Here is a 26,646-nt window from a genome sequence, read left to right on the forward strand (position 1 = left end):
ATATATATATATAATGCAGATATAATGTTTTAACATTTCTAATATTCTTCAATAACTCCAATTAATAAAAATCAGCTCACTTGGAAGTTATACAGTAAAGCGGTCTAGCAATATTACAAGGATGGGCGATAAATTCCCTGCTTCTGATGGAAAATAAATTGTACAAGCAATTATATGATAATATGTAATTTAGCACTGTTCCATATTTAACACACGGCAGCGAAGCTTTAAATAATTCAGTGTTTGTCGAATACATTGCTGCGGGATGTATGGAATTGCCCGAGCCGGTTCTTGGAGGACCATTCTGACCCGAGTGATTTGTTGTGGGCTTTAGAATATCTTCTGAAAGTTATAAATACATTGTCCCAATGAGTTAGTGAAAGGAAAAATGGTGTTACTCAAATATTGAGATATGGCCATACTTCCATAGTCAAATCTACCATACGAAACAATGGTATAACTCTTAGCTCTAATCATTTTATGCAATTAGGAAAATGGGTTTAAGTCAGATTTGCATTTACATTATTCCATTTTTTTTTTTAACTTAGGGTTTAACTAGGCTGTTATAGGTATATTTTCCAAGAGCATCATTTTTTGAATTTGGACAAAGATTTGGATTAAATGGCTTTTCGATAATTTTTTTTTACTCAGCAAAACACATTACTAATGACTTAACAAAAATAAAAGCGACTATGGCCGCAAGCCGCGAAGTAAATTGACGTAATACCATTGTCAGTACCTTCATCATGTCATGTATTCTGTGCCTGCCAATTTAAATTTCTTCTTTCCCAATTTTAGCATTAGAATCCCCTAAGATTATTTTCATTCTGATTGAATTTATCCTTCATTGATCGCTTTGAAACGAAAGCATATTGTGGGGAATGTAAAAGTGAGTTCTGTTCCCAGAATAAACTACTGTTTATTATTGTGTGCTCCTTCAGCTTGGTTAGTTCTGTGCCTCTCCTTTTAACTCCTGAAGGGCCATTACTTCAACCCTGTATGGAAGCAAATATTTTTCTCATTTTTTTGCAACACCAAATTATCACTTTCCATGACTAAGTCCTTTTCCTTGCCAATGTTGTTGCCCTTGATCATTCCGATATTCAATATTCATTCAGTTTCTTTGATGAAGGAGATGGACCCTGCACCCCCAACCTGGAGGATTATTGGCTGATTGTGATCTGGAGAGCCAGGCGATGGGACCGTTACCTAACTAAAAAAAATTAGAGATTTTCGAAAAGAAAAATTATTGTATAGCCAAACACAGTACTTTTTTGTCATGCCTTAGGTTATTTAAGATGTAGAACCACTATGATATCATTGTTTATTTTGTAAATTAATATTTTAACGAAAGTTGTTGAAATGAATAAAATGAAAATTTGGTACAGTTGTATTAGTGTATTAAGTTCAATCAATATTTAACTTTTTATTTTTACGAAGCTTCAATTATCACTTATATCTTCAATGATTCAATCGGGTTGCTGCAACAAATTATTAGGGAAGAGGCAAGTTCAAAAATTTCCCCAAAATTTTGATCAGATTTCCCCTACGTAACTGAAAATTACCCTTTTCTTAGACATATTTAAAAAACTTACCTACCTAAGTAAATTATATAAGCAATTTGGACTATAATATTATTTTTGAGTAATGTTTTACCGGAATTTTTAATACCAAATTAATTTTTTGAAGAGTAAGTAAGGACTTTTTTTTGTTCAAACATCTCATTATGTCCATTAAATGGGTAAATATCAAAGAAAAAACCAAAGTGAAGTAGTTTGATTTACTTTAATTTTGGAAAAGATTGTAATACAGTTTTCTCCATTTAGTTCCTTGCTGAAGATATCTCTAGAAGAATTTCATAGTGAACTGCAGGATTGACTCAGAACTTAACATACCTCAGGCTTGTTTCAGTAAAACACATATTAGATATGTTCAGTAAACAAACTTGTTTGTTGTTTGCAACTCAGGGAAGGACATGAATGCAGAATATATTCACAGATGTCCAAACTTAACAAGATATAAAAAATATAGCACTAATAAAGGATGCCAAAATTCAATTTATGCAGGGAGGCCTGAAATAAATTGTAAATACTATCTTTGCGAACCATATTATTTTTAGAAAATTGCAATACTTCTCTCAATACCAATAAAGCGACTGGGAGCAAAACAGTTTTGCCTTGTCATTCACATTTGGGTGGAAGGGCTTGATTTGGGGTTCCCTCAGCAGAATGTAAATATTGTAAATAGGTATGATTGTATTCAAGATTTTATTTAAATTATTTACTTTAGCTGCTTTCTTATTTTTTTATTATATAATTCAGTTATCTATCTCTTTTTACTTATGATGTGTATGTATACTTTTATTTGTATCCATTTTAGTTTATACTTAATTATTTTATTGCATTTTTTGTTATTGTTAACAATATTTCGCATTGTTGTATTATTTGTTTACTTTTTTAGTTAACATGTATATATGGTATGGTTGTGGACTTACATTCCTAATACCGATTGCCCTTGAGTGTGGCAGAATGTGTTATTTCAATATAAAAAAAAATTAAAAATGCCTCTTAGAAACAAATATTATTATTTGTTACATTACTGCTGTTTTTATTTTGAATTGAAAATACTATTCATCAAATAATATATCTCACTCTTAGCTTCATCGTGCATTATTTTTAATGAAAATATTACTAACAGGTGCTCCAGATCCACCAGCAGGTCGGCCCAGTGTCACAATTGCCCATAGTGGTGGAGTAACAATCACTTGGTCCAGCCCTCACTACGATGGAGGTGCTATGATCACTGGATACACAATAGAATTATCTGAAGACAACACCCTATGGACCACTGTGGCACATTGGTATTATCATCTTATTAATTTCATTGTTTCAAAAAATAGTTATCAGTATTATAATTTATTTATTTTGTATTATTTTCTCTATAGCTGTGATAGATTGTCCCAAACAGTCAAAGGTCTCAGTCCTGGAACCAGCTACAGTTTTAGAGTTCGATCTCACAATGCTCATGGTCCAAGTGACCCAGGTCCTCCTTCACATCCATTCACAGTCACACATATTGGTAATTCATAAATCATATTGTTAATTATACAACACTCTTATAAATAAATGGTAACTCCCAATGGACTAGAATTTATTAAGCCTGTAGGACTTCATAATATATTAATGAATTGTTTAATATTTGCTCTAACGACTTTTTTCTTTAAGAAATAATTTTAAGATAGCAAACACAAGTATTTGTTAGAAATATTGAGATGGTTGGTTATTTCTGTTATTTTAATTATTAAAATTAATTTCAATGGATAGTAAAATACTATTATACTATCCATTGTAATTAACAAGATTTATTTTAAAATTAATAACATACAATTATTACATATCTATAATTTAACTTCACTGCTTGAAGTCATAATCTTAAATGTAGTACTTGATTGAAGAATATTGATTTCTGTAAAATTTTTATACTAAGAGTTATTTGACAGCCTCATGCTGAAAAAACATTTTTTGAACTATCCCATTTGTGTCCAACCTCCACATTATTAAAGCTTTATGTGCCCCAGAATTATGGTTCAATGCCTGCCTTGGCTAATTATATCATTAAGAGTATTTCAATTCATTGTTCTTATAATCTGGAAATCAGTTATACAGATCCATAGTAAGACAATATGACTCTTTGACATCTTTAGAAAAATAATCTGATCAGAAGACATTTCACAATATTTTTTGATGAATTTAATTTTGAAAACTTTAAAATAAATGTTTTTATATTGAAATTTTTGTTTAATTGGAAACACAATTGTTTACATGATTTGAATGGAATAATCTATTATATCATATATATTGATATGATCTATCAACACATCAATTAACAATTCAACTTAATTAAATAACAATTTTATTCTGACCACAACCCCAACCATCTTCTCCTCATCAACAATTTTATTAATTCAATTAACAATTGAATTTAATTAAATTACAATTTTATTAATTCGATTAACAATTGAATTTAATTAAATTACAATTTTATTAATTCGATTAACAATTGAATTTAATTAAATTACAATTTTATTAATTCAATTAACAATTCTATCCTAATATTTCAAATAGAATTTATTGATACTTATATTTTCAGAGAATTAATTTTAAAAAATAGAACCTTTTTATTATTAATTGATGACACTTAAATATACCATTAATTTAGTTTTAAAGCTATTTTCCTCTTATTCATAATTATACGATAAGATTCTCAGACTTATTTCCCAAAATGTCATTAATTGTTATTGTTATATTGTCTAGATGCTTGTGAAGAAGAGAAATGGGATAAAGTCGAAATAGCTCCAGGTGAAGGCATGGAGGATAAATATACAATCCTGGAAGAAATTGGCAAGGGAAGATATGGTGTGGTGAAACGTGCAGTCGAAGTTAAAAATGGAGAAACAAGAGCTGCTAAATTTGTGAGGACTCTAAAGCGGCAAGATAGAGAAAATGTTGCTGATGAAATTGATATCATGACTTCTCTGAGGCACCCACTACTTCTTAGGCTCTTTGCCGCATATAGTCTTCCGAAAGACATTGTCATGATATTAGAATAGTAAGTCTATTCAAATTTTCTTCTATTTTGTATTGTCTGATTGTTTCATTTTCAAACCAATCATTAATTAATCAAAAGCAAGTTAATTATTTTTTCTTGATCAGTAGAATATTTTGACAATAATTCTGCTTATAATTGTTTGATAAAAAAGAATTGTTGTTTCTTTGGTGTAATTTATTGACTATAGCTTAGCTATATTCAGTGTAGTAACAAAGCGAAGCAAATTAATCCATTGTATATTATCCATATATACATATACATACATATTTTTGTATAACATAAATTCTATAATACTAATAGCTCTCTATTTCCAATTCCATCCTACATCTAGATGGGTCTCTAGGCTGTATTATATGGGATCTAAGTAGTAGTACCTCTTATATTTCAATTGATAAAAACTACAATATACGGTAATCCTCAAATCTGTCAGGACCTATGTATCAAGGGGGAGGGGGGGGAGGCAGCAAAATATATAAATCCAGTCTAGACAACTATCAATCAATAGATAGAAAAACAATCTTCCTCTTGATTCAATAAAATCTTCAAAAAATAAATTGTTTAATTCAATGAATAAAAACTAAAATTTTCTATAAGATTTTATTTTAACTTTTTTATGCTTCAAATAATGGAATTTTAGATCTATGGTATTCCTTTATAAAAAAAAAAATTCTATATTCTTGGAAATTTTATAGACTACTATAAATTAATCCTAAGGTTCCTAACTAACATTAACTAGTTAATTAAAACATCAGTTTTTTTAATTGATTTCCTTGAATGATCTACATTTAAAATTTTGTGTATCCTGTTACCATGGTCAATAATCATATAATTTTTGTAAAATTGGAATTAAAACTTTATTGAATGAATTTTATCAGTGATGTTAAATATTTACAAAAAAATTTTTATGGATTAATTCATTGAATTTATCAGTAAAATAATATTTTAAAAATAGTATAAAAAAAAAAATTCAATATGTTTTATTCAAATAAAAATTTAAATAATCAATATATAATGCAAATTTATTTGTTAAATTACAAATTATTCCTATTAATAAATTAGAGAAAACGATAATCAGTAATAACAGATTTACTAAAGTAATATTTAAAATCATAATTTAATCTGTCTTTACTAATAATTTTTTCCAAAAGTGTTTCAGGAGGTGAGCTATTTGAAAGAGTAGTTGATGATGACTTCACTCTTACAGAAAGGGACTGTATTCTTTTTATGAGGCAGATCTGCGAAGCTGTAGCATATATTCATAGTCAAAATATAGTTCACCTTGACCTTAAAGTAAGCATTCTACATTCAGATTATTATTTTATCATATAATTAGAGCAATAAAAAATTAGTTGATGTATTATTATTCAGTATAAATTTATATTTAAAGGTAATAGCAACAAAATACATTTAAAACAATTTACAAGTTTTCAAAAGTATTAGATGATAAGAATGACCCATTCTTAAATTTAAAGACTTTAAACCTAAACAATTTTCCTAGTCATAGAGGAGAGGAGTATTTTAAAATGTTAGAAAAAAATATTAATATTTTTCATTTTGATTAAATTCATAAAATCTAAACTGTTTTATTAAATATGTTAAAAAAAATCCCAATGAAAATTTAATTTTGAAAATCAGATAGTAAATAATTTTTTTAAGATATTTAATATTCAATAAAACAGTTTAGATTTTAAGTATTTCATCAAAATGAAAAATATTTAAATGAATATTTTTTTCTAATATTTTAAAATACTTCGCTATGACTAGGTAAATTATTTAGATTTAAAGTCTTCAAAAAACAAATTAAATTCTCAAGAAATTAATAAGAACAAAAACATTTTCAAAATTTTTATAAAATTAAGTATAAATACTTAATATCTTAAAATTAAGATTTGTTTCTTTTGAGTTTTATTTGAGTCAAACGTTGAACTATATCCATTGAGAAAATATAATAAAAGAGATGTTCTATAACAATTTCTATTTGTTTTAAACATATTTGCTAACAAGGTAAATAACAAAAATGAGTAATTTGTATTATTTCTTTGTAAAGATAATGGAGATGGACCACAATTGTAGATCCAATATATTTATAATCGTTGAGTTAATAGAATAATATAAGTGTTATAAATAATTTTATAATTATTTTCTGCATTCAGTTAAATAATAATAAATATAATTTACAAATTTTAATCCTAAAATGATCTATTGACCATCCAAATTTTAATTGTTTTAAAGCTAACGCTGTATTCCTGTATATTGACTGTCGAAGCCTTTCCTTTTTAACAAAAAAGTGTTTTAATATTGAAATTTGTATCTTATATTTCTATTTTTATAGTAAATAAAAATATAAATAATATATAAGTAAATTGCTGATGAAATTTTAACATTATGTTATGGATAATATTATTTATTATAAAGGCATATTTTCTTTTTCTAATTTTAGCCGGAGAACATAATGTGCACTAGCAGATCTTGCCATGTGATTAAACTGATAGATTTTGGATTGGCGAGGAGGCTAAGATCTGATAGCCAACTAAGAGTTCTGTTTGGAACACCTGAATTCATACCTCCTGAAATCATAAACTATGAACCAGTTGGATTCCAAAGTGACATGTGGTCTGTCGGTGTGATTGCCTATGTATTGTAAGCATGAACTGAATTTAATATATTTTACGGTAACAATGACTATCAATTGCTATTGATATTACCATTATCTCATCTATGCAAAATCATTTAAATCATAAGTGCTCGGCTTAAATTTCAAAAATAAAATTTTGATCAAAAGCAGAAAAAGTAATAAGAAAATGGGCTAATGAAATAGCCAGAATATAATGAAACAGACAATATATAAAATAGATTAATAATTTATTGTATCATGAAAGTAAAGAATTAAACTTTTCAACAAAAACCTATAATTTTATCAAGTAAAACAAATACTCGCATGCTCCGACCTGATTTTGAAAATATTAATTGTTATTGATTTATTTCCACAGATTGTCAGGACTATCACCATTTATGGGAGAAAATGATGCTGAAACATTTGCAAATATAACACGTGCACAATACGATTATGATGATGAAGCTTTTGACAATATATCTCAGGATGCCAAAGATTTCATAGCAGAACTTCTTGTCAAAAGGAAAGAGTAAGTTACGAAATTAGGAAATCTTTTTAAAACACTAATATTATTACAATTTAATATAATGCATTATATTTTTTTTTTATTGAAGAGATAGACTGAGTGCTGAAGAATGCTTGAGGCACAGGTGGATATCCCAAGCAGATGACACAATGTCACAAGTGAAAATAAGTACTGATAAATTAAAGAAATTTATTATCAGAAGAAAGTGGCAGGTATGTAAAGTTTTCTATTTTTAAATAACTTAGTAAGTGTTAAGAATTTTATTTGCTTTCTTAACTGATAGTATTTTCTTTTTTTAATTAACATCTAATAAAAAGGATACAGCCCGCAGATACTAACAAGCAGTTTTAAATAAATCTGTCAAAGCATAAAAAGAAATAAAAATAGGATTTCAGAGAGTATATCACTCAAATATGATATTAACCAATACCTTAAATCTTTTTTTTAAATCTATTATTAAACTTTCAATTTTTTAATTTAATAGTTAAGGCACATATAAATGCATCTATCAGTCAATACAACCCATTGATTATAATTTTTAAAGAACCATTTTGAAAAATAAATTAATACTTATTTTATCATAGAAAGTTTATATGCATTTATTTTATATATGTGTGTTTTTTTTGTTTTATTGATTGAAATGCATGGTTTTTTGTGCTTTTGTGTGGTGTGTTAACATAGAAAACAGGCAATGCTATCCGAGCCCTCGGTAGGATGGCTACACTTTCCCGTCGAGGAGCTGGTGCTACCAAGCCTGAGCCAGCTGATTTCAGAAATAGAGCTTTTTCTGAAAGATCAGATTCAGGATTCAGTGACACCTGCTTGAGTTCTCATGGCCCTGGCCTTGATTCCTCCATAGAAGAGGAACAGGAATGTGAAGAATATATAAAACCTAAAGGTAATTTTATAATATCAGAGATTTTTTACACTGTAGTATGAATAACAAAATACACTACATATTAATTATAACACTAATACCTATTGAATATTTTTTTTTCCTTTTTGACATTTTCAAACACTACTTAAAACTGCCTTTTTTAACACATGCAGAGGCGTCTTTGTGTAGGGAAGGGGGATTAGGGAGGGGTATAATTCAATAATTTGAAAACCCTGAAAATTGAGAAATTCAAGAACTTACTTCAAACTGAAAAATCGTTATAAAATCACAAAATAGCTATGATTTTATAAATATAGCTTTATAAAATCATGCTAGGACCCTAGGAAAGGAGCGGTAGCCATAAACATAATAAAAAGCTAACACAGGTACGTATCTGTAATCATTATCACAAAAGCTTTATATTAGTGGAAACTAAAGAACTGCAGAAACTCTTTTACAGGTTTGAAATTTTTGTATGCAAATAAAGATTTATAGAACTTATACCATTTAGACAAGTTGATTGCCATTTTGATTTTGTTCCGTAAGAAATGAGACTGCACAACACTTTATAACTTATTACTTCAAAGGATGTTTTGTTCAATAACCTTGATAACCTTTGATAATAATAAAATAGTAACCTTTAATTAATAATCAAGAAATTAAATAACCTTATTAAAATATTGCTGGTTAACTTTAATAGTGGCATGTCAGCCAAAAGTAGGTTTTTTTAAATTTTATATTTGATACAATCTGTAAATTATACAGAATACAAGAACTACTTTGTGGCAGCCCTGCTAGCTTTAGGATGGTCTATAGGATGACCTAATAGAGAAAGTAACCCTGGTCGATAGTACAATCTTTGAAATACATCCACTTCAAAATAAAATCAAAACTTTTTTGCTATCAGAATGCCTCTATTATAGCTAAGCAGGTATATTATTATGATAATACAGGTTATCATTATGTTTGTGAAGCAATTTTCCTAGTTTTTTACTTATACAAAGTAAAATAAATAGATAAATATTATGTTTTATATATTTTTTTCCAAAGATTAAAAAAATATCTAACACATTGAAGACACTTTCTGTCAAGTCAGTTTTTTTTTTTGTTTTTTTTTAGTCATTCAATTGGAAAAACAAAATGATTGGTCTTTTTGTTTTTCCACATAAATTTTTAGTATTATTCAGTTAATCAGCTGCAATTGGTCATCTACTCATCATATGAATAAAACAGGCTTGTATAATCCAAATTTAATATGGGTAAAACCGTGGGACAAAGCTAGTTTAATTTTAAAATTCTCTGTTTAATCCAAAAAAGTGTTATAAGCAACGGGGGCTCTTATTTATTTGTAACAAAAAAAGAAGAACTAAATTGAAATAAACAAATAAGTACATTAATATAAATTGACTATTAGTGTAATATAAATAATAAGATTATGTTTTTTTTTTAGGGCATAATTACAATTGCTTCCAAATTAATTGGAAGATGAATCAATAACCATTTCTAGTATAGTTTTCTTCTTGGAAGGTTCATTTTGCTTCTTCCTTGATTTGGTAGTTGCCTATATAAAATATAAATAATAATTTGATTCTGGTTTAAATTCCATATGAATTTTCATTGTGTTATAAAAAGTAAATTTTAAAATATCTCACCCTTTTTGTAAATATTTTCTTCTGGGGTGTTTTTGGTCTCTTTATTTTGATATCTTCACTGCCACTATCCTGGAAAATTTTAGCATTTTTTAAAATAATTTTTAGAAAAAGTAAAAAATGGCTCCTATGAGTTATAAATATCTCTGTAGCTATTACAAGAATCAGCTAAATATCTTTATAATCTGTAGTACTAACTAATATATATATAAATGGAAAAACTGTCATTCAAAACTGAAAAATTATATTCTTAAATGTGGCTACACATGCCCAAGCATGTTTAGAGGCAACCATTAGAGGAAACACCCTCTTTCTAAGTAGAACTTGACCTTTCTTTATTGTTTGTTCTAATAAAAACACATTTTTGGGAAGTGATCATGGCATTTTCTCTAATCCTAACTACTAAAACTCAAGCATACTTAAACTTATGTATTTACCTAAAAAAATTATCTAAGGATTAGAGCTGTAATCTACATATAAACAAAAGAAATGAAGTTATTCAAAAGACATTAGTTTATTCAATGAAGGATTGATTTAGTCATTTTTAGAAACTTACTTTGATAACAATGGTATCTTGTATCTTATGCTTTATGGTTTTTCTCTCAGCATTCTGTTTGGCCTGATCTTGATAAAATGAAGGAGGATTATACCAAGATGGACCAGACTCCTGAAAAGACTATTCATAAGATTCATGCTTACAAAAGTATTTTATGATATTTCTATTTTCTTTTTTTTAATTTCGGGTTTAAGGTTTTCCAATTTAAGACAGGAAAGATGGGTGACCAACCTATTCTACCCTGAGTGGGAAAGTCGAGATTTATTCTGAGGGTTCACCCCACGAAATAAAAGTCAAACTGCCCAGGCTGGAAGCGATTGGACAACATTTTTGATACGAGAATGCTACGTTTGTGGCACAGCATACTTGGTCATGGCATTGTATAACTATTTTCATTGAATTATTTTGAAAACGTTTTAAGTAGCATTCATACGGTCAAAAATATTACCAATACTTAATTTATGTTTAAGTAAGCGAATAGATTGAGTTATTATATAAACATTTAAAAATATTGAAACTAGTTGGATAGAAAGTGTAATTGCAGTCCCTTCGAAAACCACAGCCTTTGCCTATTCTTTTTTCTTTGTCCTTGTGCAAATAATAGAAAAATAATTGTTCCAAAAATTTTTTTTAAGAACTAACATAGTTGTAGTTAAACTTGAAACTGAATACTAAATGATCATATATAAGCACTCTACTTTGGTTATGAAATTTAAATTTTATTTTCATCTATAACAATATTAATGACTTAATTGAAAAATCAAACAACTAAAAACTAAAACTCAAGTCTTTCCTAAAATATAAAATGAAATAAAGTTAAATATTAAGACATACCTGTGAATTTATACTTATGTCATGTTCACTTTCCTTTGTTTGAGAACTATCATTATTCGATACTTGAGATCCTCCCACATTATCTGTTGAAATTACTATTGGTCTTTCACTTACACAATAATAAGAGGCCTATAAACAGTAAACATAAATACAGATAATAAATTATTACACATATTAAGAACTACTCTGTAGGCATACATTTTATCAAATTTAAATTACAATAAATAATCTAATGAAATAAAAAATCAATCTTGTATTTAAAGTTTTGTAAGTTTGCTCCAGTTACTAGTAATAATATATTTTATGGAAGGAGATGGAGATGTTTTACAATTTTGAAGTAGTTTGCTCTAATATTAAGAGAAAAGTGTTTAAAGAAATAAAAGTTCTTGCAGGATGGGGATGATTTTAATGGATATAAAAATAAAGCAGGCAATAATTATATGCATTTAGAGGATTAAGAACCATAGCTGATAGTATAACAGTAATGATAGTAATTTTTTCAGAGTTGAAGAAAAATATTTAAATCGATATGATGTACTATTGCTACATGGCACATATCATAAACTGATAAAATAAATAACTGTACCCACAATGTTTTTTAATTAGAGGAAACATATTTTTCAAGGCTTAGTACCAAAGTCATTTAAAAATCAAGATTTTTTTTTTCCAAAACTACTGAACTAAATTCTTGGAGTAATTTTTAATAAATAATAAATAATTGATGATGATGAATAATGATTTAATAATTGATAAATAATAAAATCATAAAATAATGCTTAGTAAAAAATTTTGGAATTCAGAGTGATGTTGATTCAACATTTTGAGCTTAATACATTTCAGTTATTGAAATTAATTCATTTGTTTAAATAAATAATAAATAGATTTTTTAAATTCAATTTAAAAATAATCATCACTGAAGTTATTTAATAGATTGTTGAGGATACACTTGCTTATAACATGGACGAGGTTTAAGTATTATAAAACAATATTTTACTAGATATCAAAGAAAGAAAAGTAACCTTATCTCTTGCAGCTTCTTGCCCATGCACTCTGGACATATGATATTTTTGAATAACTAAGTCTTCTGCTTGTTCATTTTCTGTTTCTTCCTACAAAAAATAATAATAAATAAATAAAAAATTAACTGATTCAATGATAATAATTCATTAAATATCAAGGAAAATTTCACAAAATCTTTATTTATTTATTTTTTTTAATTTCTTAAATATTCCATTAATTTGACAAGTCTCAAATTCTGAATTCTGAGAAACCTATTCAAAAAACAATCTTAAACCTCTGGGTGACTGGTGGGTCTGAGAGATCCATAGCGATATTTATTTGTCTGTCATTTTAGTGTTCAGAATTAATTTATTTTATGATTTTTCTTTTTTTTTTTTTTTTGAATTTTATAATCCATATCCACCATAAACAAATAAATAAGTACAGCAATAAATATTTAATATTTAACTGTATTAATTTAATAAATATAGAAATATTTAACATATGATATTATATGAAAAGTGTTACAGGTTCTAACAGATCCACCTGTAGGATTGTGGTTTATCATTAGAACATAATTTTTCTGTCTTAAATCTTACTATGTGATAAGCAAATTCTTTAAATATCAATACTCACATCAAATGAGCTATCAGATTTCACTGAACTGAATGCCATATCCTGAAATTGTTTATAAAAGAACAATTAATTTGAGATTTTTATTTCCTTAAAATAATTAATTAGAAGGAGTATGCAACAAATTCTGAAGATTACAAATATTAACAGTGAATTGCAAGTGAAATTGCCATTTTGATATGCATAAAATAAAACCTAATTCATCACATTTTACTGTCATAAACTATTTCAATCAAACTTAAAATATAATATATTCTCACATTTAATACACCAGGATTTTCCTTATTTTTCGATCTTGTACTTTCTGCATCTGATGCAGATACATCATTGTTAATCCATCCAATTAGCATCTTCAGCATCTCCTATTTCCAAAAAGAAATACAATTCTTAAAAAATATTTAGGTATTGAAGCATTAAATAATTCTATATCCAATTGACATCATCAGCCAACAGATTAAGAAAATTGAATTTTCAAAAAATAGATGCTGCAAGATCCAGTGTACTTACATTTTCACAATTGTAGGTCTTAAGATTTTCATTTAAAAAACTCACTTCAGCTTTTAGTCTTTGAGCTTGACTCTTCACCCTGTAATAACTGAATTCAGCTTTTCCAGCACGGTCCCGAACTGTTTCCCATTGTTTAATTTCTTCATTTTTTAGGGTTTGTAACTTCTGAATTGTTTCCTATAGTTAACCAAATAGACAAACAATAATTGATACCAATTTTATTATATTTACTGTCAAAGAGAATACTCGATTGTTAAATAGTGCATTCTTTTAAATCTTGTACTTTTTTAAAAACTTGTAATTTTTTTTAAAATTAATTTCTCTAAAAATCTTTAAATTGGGGAAAAATAAGATGTTAAGTAGCAAAAGTGAACAAAAAAGTAATAATCAGTCAGTTATATGGTTACTAAACAAATCGAAGGTGTGAAAGAACTTCAAAGTCTTGCCTATAGAGCTCTATGATAATATCTATTTTCATGTTTAAAAATTGCTCTCAAGAAAACACAAGATTAAATCGCTCTAATTTGTAGCTCATTCAATATTCCTTATTACTACTCCTTTTAGTTGAGGAAAAAGAGAGAGAGATTGATACAACGTGATTGTGCCCAAGGATCTCGTTTGGGACACCCACTGTGGATTATTAATATAAACTACCTATTGGCTAATTTTCAAGCTGCAGGATGCACTCCATCTGCATAATTGAACAAAATTAGTAGGGGAATTGAGGCAAGCTCATGAGTGAGCTAATTCCTTCCCTGATTAATGATGGGAGACATAATGATAAAACCATCAGAGGTAGTGAGGTTCCTGGGCACACTCATGGGCAAAATGGGCAGTTGTACCAATCATCTAAAGGACATGAAGAGAAAAACTGTTTTCCACACACAACAGCTTCCTCAATAACAGGATTACAATAACTGTATTCGCATAACAGGAATGACCTGTCGCCCCAAATACAGTTGCTGAGAAATGTACTACATAGCTACTTTCTTGCCAATTGCTTTTTCTACATCTGATTCCATTCTGAGGAAACAATCTGAGATTTTTAGACCTTAAATTGCTGAAACAAGTACAAATAAGGATACTGTTGTCCATTACTGAGGCTTACAGTAAAAAACCACCTTCAGCCTTGTAGGTAATACCAGGATAGCTTTCAATAGACATTGGAGGCAAACATGGTGACAAGCTGCTTTGTTAGTCCCAACTGAACATACAAAGACATTGCTGGAGAAATTAATGAGATTATCCCTCCTGAATTGCAGAGGAGTTGGAATACCTGCATAACAGACAGGCTGACTCATGAGTATCTTACAACTGTTCGTCAAAGGATCAAAAATGAATGGTTTAAGATAGTCCACTGAACAGTACAACTTCTTACAAACCACGGCATAAACTCAAAGTTGAGCTTGTGTCAAAGAAGGGATAACCAAAACTGTAGCTTTAGAAGGGGGAGTCCTCCCTACTAAAATTATTATTTGGAGAGGTAACCTTAGTCCCTAGTCTAACTTCAAGAAATTTGTAAAGGCGATGTTCAAACGAAAAATCTCATGGCAGGTGGTTAATATAATCTAGCTGTGATAGAAGCATATTTGGGCTAGGAAATAATGTAATATAGATAAGTATTTTATTGTATATAAGGTAATAAGATGCCTTATTAACCCCCGGAAAAAGGATCTATAGTACCATAATATATTTGTATATGTACGATTATTCTCTTATTTTATAACAAATGTACCTCTAATTGTTTATTGCATGATGATCGAAGTTCCTGCTTTTCCTTTTCATGGGATTGTTTAATAGATTCATACTTTTCTTTCTCTAAAGCAATTTTCTCCCTCATATTTTTAACTGTCTCATTAAATATCTTCCTCTCATTCAGAGCATCTTTTTTTTCTTGTAATTCTCTCATCAGATCTTCTTTTTTCAATTTCACTTCTTCTAATTTTTTATTTAGGTCTTCATTTTTGGTTTTGGTCTGTAGAATAAATTAAAACAAAAAAAAAGAATAAACAGTATATTTAAAAATATATGATACTGGTAAACATATAATTGAATGATAAGTAAATAAAATATTTATTAATTGTGTTCTTTTTGTTTAAAAAAGACCTACAGTGGGCACTTAAAATGACATGGGTCAGGTGAAATTACGCACACACAAACCTGCATTGCAGAGGTACCCACAAATAGAGGTACCATTTTTTTGTAATAAAACTGCATTAATGAAATTAAAAAATATTATTTAACCAATACAAATTTTAATCATAATTCAGTCATAATTTTTTCAATGGATTACAGTCCTAACTTTTTTTATTGCATTCAAAAGTGATATTAATATTAATTAATGTAATCACAAACTTTTTCTAATTTTTCTGTCAGTGTTGTTTTCTTTTCTTCTATCTCAGATTTTAAAGCAGCTAGTTCTTTTTGCTGGTTATCAATTGTCCCTTCTTTCTCTGTAATGCATTCTCTGAGTTTTGAATTATTAATTGTTAACTGCTCTATTTCCACAGAAAGACTACTGATTCTTGCTTCAGATGATTTCCTGTCAATACAATAATAATAATTAATGTTACCATTGCATACAAATTAAGCATAATATTTCCCCTCATTCTAAAGTTTTGGAAACATGAAGGCCGTAACTATGTAAATGACAATGGACCACTGAAGGACCTGATAGCTGAGTGGGCTGAGGCAAGGGTACCAGAGTGCTCACTTTTAAAGCACAGAGTGCTTGCTACGTGGGGTCGAATCCCACCTGTGTCAGTCAAAATTTATTTCATGGTGAACCCAAGAAATTAATTTTGACATTTCGACTCTGGGGATGTATAAGTCTTTACTGAAGGACTTGAGCCAAAAAAAAAAAAAATGGACCTCAGAAATTTACCTATACCTTAGCTCAGGCAAACTGCACATTATAATAACTAATTTTGAAAATGAAAATAAAATGTAATTAAGAAAAAATTAATTTTTCCTCTTTCGGTAATACTTGTGACAAATCTTAAACTGGAGTTATTTTTAATATACAATCTATAAATAACAGAACCAGCAACTTTTGCTTAAAATGGTCTTCCTATGAGAGGTATCTGTGGATTTGTTTTCATTAATCTAAATGAAGATGATGAAAATGTTCATTTACATGAAATTTGCCTTCATATACCCATACAAAAACTTTATAAATATATAAAGAGCTCGATTTGAGGAATAATGCACTGGCACAACATGGTGGTATCTCTCTTTAGGAAAGAAATGTATGGCAGTTTAAAAACTTTGTTGAATTATATTGTACAACTTTAGTTCCATTCTTGACAATAATTTTTACCTAAAGTAAAGTCCTGAGTGAATCTTAAAATTAGATGTATTAGAACTAAAAAAGTGCTTAAAAAATCCACCAGTCAAAGCTTTTTTTGGTTTGTTAAAGTATCAACAAATGATAAATGTATCAAACTTCTACATTCACTCAAAATTTTCTTTAATAAAAAATGTAGTTTGGAGGAATTGAAATTAAAGTTCTGATATTACTCTTCTTAGTATGTGAACCTAGCATATTACTTGTAACAGTACTCCTAATAGAACCATTGTAAATTTTAATGATTGATAATAATGCTTTTTCAGGCCAGTAATTTTTGTTAGATCAATAATTTGGAATTTCCTCCAAAAAATTAAAATTTCAACTCCTCTATTCCTAAAAATCGAACTCTGTATATTATGTTATTGAAATTTTCATAACTAAATTTTATGAGAATTTATAAACTATTTATTTGGCACACTATTTATTGGCTTGTAATTTGGTGTTTATAATCATGTAATATTTAATTAATATTAGCTTACTTCAGTTGGTCTAAGTCTTTCTCATGCTGGTCTGTTCTAGTTTTAACAGTAATTAGCATATGCTTATTTTCCTCTGTTTCATCCACAACAGCTTTGTATTTGAGGTTATCATTATCTATCTTTTCATTGATTATTTTTAACTTATCTTTTAAAGCAGAGCTTACATTCATCAAACATTCTTTTTTTATTATTAATTCTTGTATCTGAGCTTCTTTATCTGAACATTTTGTCGCCAGAACACCTATTTCTTTAATTATATTTTTTAAATTAGTAATTTCAATCTTTCGTTTTTCTGATTCTGTTTGCAAAGCATTTATTTCTGTTCTTTTACTCTCCAAACTCTGAAAAATGAAAATTATTTATATTGACATAATTTTGAGATAACATTTTTAGTATTGAATCAGAAACCCAAGAGTACTGATGAAAATATCATTTTCATATAAAAAATATCCTTACACTTCTTAAGTTATTAGATAACATTTCTGCTTCATTTGTCTTATTTTTAAATTGGATATTTTCATTTTTTATAAACTCAATTTTAGCTGAAATATCATTTAATTCTTCTTCTAGCTGTTGCAGATCATTATTACTTGTCTCCAGCCTGCAAAGCAATTTTAATAACTAATTAGTAACGTTTTAGAGAATAATTCCAAACATTAAGTAGACAACGTATTTTTATTGTACCAAAAAAAAAAAATAAATACATTCTCTAAAATGTATCCTGGTGCATTATGAAATGAATTTTTCTTTTATTATCACATCAATATACCACTATCAGTTAATGTAATTAATTTATTATATTACTTATGAATACATTTTATTAGAGTTGATTAAAATAAAAATACTATCAGAATATGAACTCACTAATAAAATATGTTATTAATTAATTAAATTATGATTTCAAATATGATTTTGAAAAAAAATCTTTATACTTATGACTAAAACGGCTTTTGAATACTTTACAACTTTTAAAAATATAGATTTTATAAATGTTTGGGTCATGGATTCTTTGGCGATTCGATGAAATAAAAGTTAATCAATGTGATTTGGCTTAAAATTAATAAATTTAAATAAATGAAGTAAAAAAATTCTCATCTCAAATCTGAGGTAAAAAATAAAATGCTTTCATATTCACAATTTATTATCAATCTTCGTAATAAAAATGACCACTTAATCTAAAAAAAAATTGTTCATAAAAATTTTACTATATTATTTTATGAAATAATGTGATGTTTTGACGTTCTTAATTTACCATATCCTAGCATTTATGGTGTGTTAAAAAAAGTATGTGAAAAACAGTATTGATGCTGAGTTTCCAATATCTATTATCTGCAACTGTAACTTTGTATGAGTAACTTTACAATGAAAAAACAAACTTATTTTTTTTGTTATCTAACACTATTTTTTTTTTTTAATAATAGAAAGATTCTTACAGGTTTTCATAATATGATTAGAAATAATATATCATTGTAATGTCATTTAGTGCTAATTGATAGAAAAAATTCCACATCTTAAATTTACTTCAACCAAAAAATAAAATAAAAAATACTCTATTTTGAGGTGTTCCATTTCATAATTCAGAAAATCTTGTTTGGACAGCATATCATTCTCTAGGATTTTCACTTCTTCACTGAATTTTCTTACTTCCTCTTCTACCTAAAAAAATATTAATAAATAATGTACATTCACCAGTTAATACTAAAATTAAAGTTAATCACTTTTAAATAACCTAATTTGATTATGTCATTTAGGAAGTGTAAATGACTGAATTTGACAGAGAACATCAGGATGAACAGAATTTTCTTATACTGTAAATAAATTTTATAAAACTTACCTCTGAGCATTGTTGCCGAAGATCATTATTCATTAAGCTAATTTTGCTCTTGTTTTCACTTATTTGCTCTAGTTCATTTTCTAGAGATATTTTTGAAACATTTAGAGCATTCAAATGTTTGTTAACAGTTTCCAGGAGGGCTGATTTGTCGTTTATACTTTCTTTGAGATTCATAATATTCTTTTCACCTATTTTTATTTTCAAGTATTTAAGAGAAAAATAAATCTATTAGCTATTGGCAAATATCAGTCAAAAATTATTTATTTAATAGTACATTATGTCTTCCTCAATTAATCTATAGTTTACAGACAAGTAGTTTTAAATATAATCAAAGTTTGTTTCTTAAAATTATTCAATGATATCTAAATTATATTGAACTGATAGAATTCATTTTGAAAAATATATTTGTTATTTACTAATTAATTTTTTAAGATAATACTAATTATTAAACAATCCTCAGCTTCCTTTTAATTTCAAGTTTTAGTCATTCACTTTTTACATCATTTGAGTTTTTGGAGTAGTACACCCCATCTTTTGAAATATTTCTCTTATAATTTTCACTACAACTCCTATTGTTATTGCTGTTAATAAAATACTGTCTTATATCCCACAATCCTCAGGGTATAGGTATTGTTTTAGTCATTGAGTGTGGATTGTTCTTCTTCTTCATTCTTTCCAGCATGAATTGACAAGAGAAACTATAGCCATTTTGGGAAGAAATGTGTGATGTCCAGTTTTCCTTGACCATCATGAAAGATGTCAAGGGACTATGTGCACCTTTTGGCCAACATCTCCGACTTCTACGTCATTTGTAGGGTTTGTACCCTCACAGTTGATTATCTGGTCAGGACTTCAGCCGATCCCTACTGTCTTTGGCTCCATGCCAATACTGGTAGCACTGCTGCCTGCTACCAGGGATATTCATCAACGTCTCGGTCTAGATCCACTGTAATCACTCGGAAGCAGGGCCACTTTGGGCAGGATGCGGTTTTTCACTGTGCACGGATGGTCTTGGCAGTAGCCTCTTCGAGGTCTCCACTTATAGTTTTTCAAGCTACTCGGCTACTTCCCTAGTTTTGAGTGAGAACTAGTCTCTAGGTTTTCCCTAGATAAAAGTAACTACCTTTCTCAGCACCTTGAACCCAAAATTGAGTGTGGATTATAAGATAAATATTTCTGATGATGGGGGTACTATAGTGAAATATTAAGTTGATGTAAAAAAGTAAATATCTAATTTTTCTTAATTATTAATATTATGTTTCCAGACTTCACCAAAATTTAAAAATAATATTTAGATTTTTTTTTGGTAATCCAAATGAAGCCATTAGAAGAAGAATATGCTATCAAACTCCTCTACCTTGTAACTTTGAATCTATCAGTATGTACTGGAATGTATAGCTTCAAAAAAAAATTTTTTCTGAGGATGGCATATTAGCCAAAACATAGAGCATTTTTTTTGTTGATTGAAATTTCTGAAATAATTTTGCCTTTCAATTTTAATGAATGTAAACCTTAAATATTTTTCATATGTTAACTAAATATTCAAAGATGTTAACTAGCTTTCTGACGATTTCTTTTTTTATTCCCATTATTTAAAATATCAGGATTCTGTTAAGTGCATTCATCTAAACAGAATCTTATTCTTATTTATTTAGAATAGAAAAAACAAAAATTTTTGTCAAGAAATCAGTTAATACTTTCTTGTTTCAAAAGCTTCAAATATGAACCACTGAAATACAAACTTGGTTGAGTAATACTAATTTTAGCTATACTAATCTAATTTTATTATAACAACACATTAACTAGACGATAACAAAATAATTCCTTTATTATCATTACACTAAAAATAAATTAAAAATTTTAATGAAATAGAACATAAATAAGTACCTAAGCATTTAATCTCATTTATGCTGGATTGATAAATCAACCGACGTTGGTTTGCAATATTAGTTTCTGAATCAAAGAGAATTCTTGCATTATTAGTTAATTGCATATTTTCATCAAATTCCTTCAGCGACAAATTCAACAGCTCATTAATTTCTAATTGTTTGTTTTGTAACTTAGTAATTTCAGTCATGGCTTCATAATATCTACAGTAAGAAAGTAGCATTAATATAATGTAAACTTTGATTACATGAATCATTATATAAACAACGCAATTTCTTTTTTTATTTACCTATCAGAAGCAATATTTCTATTTTCAGGAAGCTGGTTAATAGCTATGAAGGACTCCTCACATTTTTCTTGTAACTCATTAATGTTTTTTAATTGATTTTGTGTAATTAACTTAAGTGCATCTTTTTCTTCAGTGATTTCTTGTATTTGATATACAAGCTGCGTATGAGATTCTTCAATTTTGTCTATTGACATTAGATCCTGATTTTGTTCTTGCTCCTCTTCTTGAAACATTTTTAATCTGTCCTAGTGAATTGGACAATAATATTACTTTACCTATTTAAAGATAACAGTAGTTATAGAAATAATAGTTAACTAATTCATTAATAGTAGTTAAATTAAAGTAAATAGTAGTTATTATTAAAGATAATAATAGTACTTAAAGATAGTAGTAGTTATGTTTTTTTTTTTTTTAATTTGTATCATAATTTATTTTTCAAGATAAAAATAATGAGTTTAAAAAACTTACAAATGGTAATCCCTATTTATTTTTAACATTTAATTTTAACTTACCTTATTATTAACCTATAATACTATACTGATTACTACTTGTGAAAAAATATATACACTTATACCTTACTTGGTAATTTGCTAGACAAGATATGAAAATCAAATGTTCAACTTTTTATTAGAAACTACAGCTAACAGTTTTGCCAACCTAATTATTAAATTACCAAGCATCAAGGTTTCTTGAATTAATTCCTTTGAGTTCATTAGAAACTGTTTGAAACTCAATAAATTAAATAAATTAATGTGGCATTACAATATAATTTTCTAGTTTAAACAATGGTCACTTATTTGTCATTAAATAACTTATTCATTCAACACACTGGAAGTGAAGAGGGGGTGGGGATGTTCATATTACTTCATAACAGAAGTCTTTTTTTCAGATGAACTGTTGCTGACTGATTCACGTTAATTTTGTTATTTTTATTTGTGAATATTATTACTTAAGTTTTAATAATACATAATAGTATCATACACTATTCTAATGTATTTATCAAATAATTTATTCCTCATATTGTGTATTATTTGCATTAAATGTGCTATTTTGCATTCCAGTTTTCATAATGGGCTTAAATATTCCATTTAAATATATTTATGATTAAATTTTAATTCTGATAATAGGCTGATTTCCATTTTCATGATAACCAAGAGGTTTGTAAGGGGGCCTCCAAGTACCTATCTTTACCAATACCCCAGCTGAGTATTGACTTTGGTTACTTCAAAAGTTGTAACTATCGATATTACCAATAAATTATCGATTATCTCTGTTTATTTTACTGTTGAAAAGAAATACTTTAAAAAATTTGATTAGTCCTTTCCTCCGGGCACCCAAATACCACTAAGGGTTGGGTCTCCATGTCTTCCAGAAACATGAGAACATTCATGCCTTCTGGGCGTTTGTGGGATAGAATGAATCGCAGAGATCTGTTACAAATTTCACTTTTCATGTTTTTTATTAATTTATTTTAATATTTTGGTAACAAATGTCGCTACATTAGTCTAGAGGTATTATTTAAAAAATTACAATTCCTTAAATGTTCTGTCTTCTGACATTGTATATTTTGTTTCTGATATTTGACCTCATTTCCAATTAACTCTGCCTAAGTCTTGGCTGCTGATTCCATTTTTTTCTTCTTGCTTACTAGAGCTGTTCACATGTATATGGATCTGATTGTCAGTCGTTGCGGCAATGGTTATCTTTTAGGTAGATAATTTTCCTTCCGTTGGGTTACTTTGCGTATATTTTGAGTGCTTGATTCTCAACCTTGCTACCGTAACTACTACTTTTATTGTATTTGATACGACGTTAGTATCTTGTTTGCCTTTTGGTGTTCATTTGTGATATAGACATCAATTATATTTAGGTATCAATATAAAAAATATTAATGGATTATTTCAATGTTTCAGAGATCGAGGAGAAAATCAGTGAAAGGGTGATTTCCAATAAATCACCAATTCTCAAAGTAACGCAACCTGAAATACCGAAACTACGACAGAAAAAAATTCCAGGTTCCGAAAACATTCAAAAGGCGTTTGCCTTTTGGAATAGGTAGCTGGAATAAGAAACTTGTATATAAGAGTTTATTATAAATAGATAATTAAGTACAATATTTAACTCTGACAAAAATTTGATTAATGCAATAGTCTATGTTTGTTTGTACCTGAATATTTAAACGAAAAACATAAAATGGAAGAAAAAAAATTTTAATATTATGCATTAGAAATTTTATTATTCGTAAAATGTGTATTTTAGTCAACTTAGTCTCATATAAATATATATGATCATAATTGTATTTTATTCCTCTATACCAAATATGTATTTATTAATGAAAACATAAAATTTTATTACTTAATAATTATTATTTGAAATAATAATGTTTTCAAATAAAAATATTTTAATCATTGCCTCTGAAATATTTTATCCTGTGGTAGTTCAAATTTCAGGACTCTGAGGAACAGGGACGGATGTAAAGTTTGTGCACACATAGGCCCAAATATGCTTAAAGATTTTCGTCGAGAATCTTCATAACAATTTTAATTTTATCACAGAATCGTAACATCAGTTATGACACTTTTTTAGAAATAAAATTTCTATAATTTTGCTTCAAACTGATTAAATTAAATACTCCAACTAATTATTGGAAATAAGTGCAATCATTCCAATAGCACATTATTGATGTTTTCTTCAAATATAAGTAGTAAAATTATTTTAAAATAATAATAAATAAGTCTAGCCTAATGTGTTTAATAATTGAAGTAATTATAATAAAAATATAATTGTTTATGATTTAACTTGGGCATAATACCCTGTAATAGAAAAAAACATTTTAACTTCGATACATCAATTTTAAAGTCCCCTTGATACTGGCTGAAACATTGGAGAGAAATAAAAGTGTTGAGAAAATGAATCAAATGAATTTTGCGTTTCAAATAATTGCCTATTCTCAAACAAGAACTTAATATATAATATGTTAATAAACTAATGAAAATAAATTCTATAAGTGAAGTGTTTTCTTTTTAGAAAAAGTTAAGAAGTTTTTAATTATTAATTCAACAAACTTTTGTCGACAACGATGACAAGTTTAACCTGAAACTACTCGTACTTCAGATTCATGCAAGTTAACGAACGCTATATTATTTAACAGCTATTATTATAAATAGACTATCATTATAAACTATATAGCATAAACTATAGACATCTGGCACATTTCGACAGACACTGACCATAGAGGAAGTGACCTTTCTATGGTATTCTATACCAATGTAAAAGACAAAGCAAGGGTTGACACATGCAGCAGGTACAAGCTGCCATCTCACAATGGACTTGCATCAATCTAACTATTTTATGGTTAACACATGTAAGTCAGTTCTCACGAGTCCTTGGGTCATTCCAATTTCTTGGAAAGGGGGCACCCTGTTCAATTCAGGCCTTCCCCTTCTCCCCCCCTTCAGATACTTTACTTTTAAATCTCATAGGCTCTCTACCTCCCCCACCTAGTCTCCTAAAATTATCCGATTGGTCAAAACCCCCTCTCTTATTTCCTTATTCTTACTACCCCCTCTTCTGCAGAGTACATATATATTTTCTAGACTAGATAGCTAAGTAAGATATAAGTTAGAAGATAGAGACTGAGTAACATGTAGTTCTTGTAAATATATTAGAATAAAGTCATTTTAGTCTTCACTGATTTTTTATGTTATTTATCTTGCAGAACAGTTCTCAATACGTCAATTTCATAAAAGATGATTTGCGTATTGGTGCTTGCAACCGAGCGTTTGGCAATTAAAACTGTCTAAAAACTTGTTTTTGCCGTAAGGTAAGTATTTAGAAAGATACATTTTCAAATTAATAAAACAATTTAGATACAATTTCGCTTATCGAAAAACATCTACCAAGCTCATAACTAATTATAGCTTCCTACAATTCCTATTTAATAATAATTTTCAGAATTTCAAAGTCAATAATTCGTCGTTTGAGTATAAAGTCAAAGAGACAAGTGGAGATATAAGAGTATCTAGGAAAATTACTTTTGAGCAACGATAAGCAAAAGTATGGAATGCCATGGAATTTGATTAAATCTATTCTAGACCGTTTTTAAACTGATCCCCTACTTTCTTCTAATCTTAAGCCAAATTGGATGAGCCGTTTTCGAAATAGAGGTATGTCAAGGAAAATACACTAGCATATACGCACGCATTTTGTTACCAACCCACAAAAACCTGAAAAAGGTCATAGTTCGCTTATTCTTAGGTGTTGGTAGTGGCATTGGCAAAGTTGCCTCTTCGATAAGAGAATCTACTGTTTCTTTTTGCCAACCCCAGGTGATCACTAGGTTTCCACCCAGTCCTCACCAAAGTGGTACAATCAATAGTTATTGTGCTATACTTTCATAAATTGGTATCAGCTGATCCATGTTAAAATCATACCCACAGCGTTTCGGACCCAAATCCCTACATGACAAAATGTCAATATTTATTGTGTAGTAATTAAATGAAATATATATTGACTGATCCATGTGAGAATTGAGCCCATACCGTTCAGGACCCTGCTTACCCTTGTATGCTCGGCCATCACGTTCTTATGGGGCACGTTCTCTTGAATAGTTAATAAATAAACATAAAAGGTCTACCTCGCGTTGAGTACTGTTGTTTTTATCTTTTTATTTATTTATTGTTTATGATGGATGATTGAAAATTTGTATAATGAATTAAAAGTTTGAAGTCAATTTACTTTGTTAATTGTTCAAGTTATATATAGTTCAGTCGGTTTGGGACCCCTTATCAATTAGTCTTGTAATATACATTGTACTCTGCCTCCGGTTTCTAATAGGCCTCACTGCTCCAGCAGACTGCAGTAAAGCCAATGCGTTTTGCCGTCACTGACCTTTTTTTTTTTTTTTTTTTTTTTGTAAATTGATAGATTTATTTATTGATAGATATTACAATCTGCCACACAGTTGTGGGCAATAGGTAATATTGATGAATGATCTCATACATAC

General features: G+C 28.2%; 2 protein-coding genes across 7 annotated transcripts in view; one reads left to right on the plus strand and one right to left on the minus strand.

The window, feature by feature from the left end:
• The window catches only part of LOC106680181 (myosin light chain kinase, smooth muscle), a 346,841-nt gene extending 322,789 nt beyond the window's left edge, over nucleotides 1-24,052 (plus strand). For all 4 annotated transcript variants that reach the window (XM_067045717.1, XM_024359903.2, XM_014419703.2 and 1 more), the window contains 9 exons: nucleotides 2,698-2,860; nucleotides 2,945-3,078; nucleotides 4,314-4,608; nucleotides 5,757-5,898; nucleotides 7,049-7,248; nucleotides 7,599-7,751; nucleotides 7,837-7,960; nucleotides 8,430-8,646; nucleotides 23,555-24,052. In XM_067045717.1, coding sequence (XP_066901818.1) covers nucleotides 2,698-2,860; nucleotides 2,945-3,078; nucleotides 4,314-4,608; nucleotides 5,757-5,898; nucleotides 7,049-7,248; nucleotides 7,599-7,751; nucleotides 7,837-7,960; nucleotides 8,430-8,646; nucleotides 23,555-23,700 — 1,574 coding nt within the window. In that variant the 3' untranslated portion in view covers nucleotides 23,701-24,052. The remainder of the gene's footprint in view (nucleotides 1-2,697; nucleotides 2,861-2,944; nucleotides 3,079-4,313; nucleotides 4,609-5,756; nucleotides 5,899-7,048; nucleotides 7,249-7,598; nucleotides 7,752-7,836; nucleotides 7,961-8,429; nucleotides 8,647-23,554) is intronic.
• LOC106680183 (putative leucine-rich repeat-containing protein DDB_G0290503) lies at nucleotides 10,039-22,241 on the minus strand. 3 transcript variants are annotated; one of them, XM_067045768.1, is made up of 17 exons: nucleotides 22,154-22,241; nucleotides 21,642-21,886; nucleotides 21,353-21,555; nucleotides 19,466-19,653; nucleotides 19,181-19,287; nucleotides 18,088-18,232; nucleotides 17,632-17,972; nucleotides 16,159-16,345; nucleotides 15,539-15,778; nucleotides 13,804-13,980; nucleotides 13,557-13,658; nucleotides 13,300-13,341; nucleotides 12,684-12,773; nucleotides 11,665-11,793; nucleotides 10,831-10,941; nucleotides 10,278-10,346; nucleotides 10,039-10,186 (listed from the first exon to the last, which is right to left on the minus strand). In XM_067045768.1, the coding sequence occupies exons 2-17, from the start codon at nucleotides 21,872-21,874 to the stop codon at nucleotides 10,100-10,102; spliced, it is 2,451 nt and encodes an 816-aa protein (XP_066901869.1). In that variant the 5' UTR covers nucleotides 21,875-21,886; nucleotides 22,154-22,241; the 3' UTR covers nucleotides 10,039-10,099. The 3 variants fall into 3 exon arrangements, with proteins under 3 accessions (XP_066901869.1, XP_014275191.2, XP_066901867.1); XM_014419705.3 differs by having other exon boundaries at nucleotides 21,642-21,916; nucleotides 22,154-22,240; XM_067045766.1 differs by lacking the exon at nucleotides 22,154-22,241 and having other exon boundaries at nucleotides 21,642-21,968.
• Nucleotides 24,053-26,646: the final 2,594 nt, after the last annotated feature.

The sequence above is a fragment of the Halyomorpha halys genome, unplaced genomic scaffold (genome assembly GCF_000696795.3).
Source record: "Halyomorpha halys isolate HHAL.00 unplaced genomic scaffold, Hhal_1.1 Scaffold249.1, whole genome shotgun sequence".
Lineage (NCBI taxonomy): Eukaryota > Metazoa > Arthropoda > Insecta > Hemiptera > Pentatomidae > Halyomorpha > Halyomorpha halys.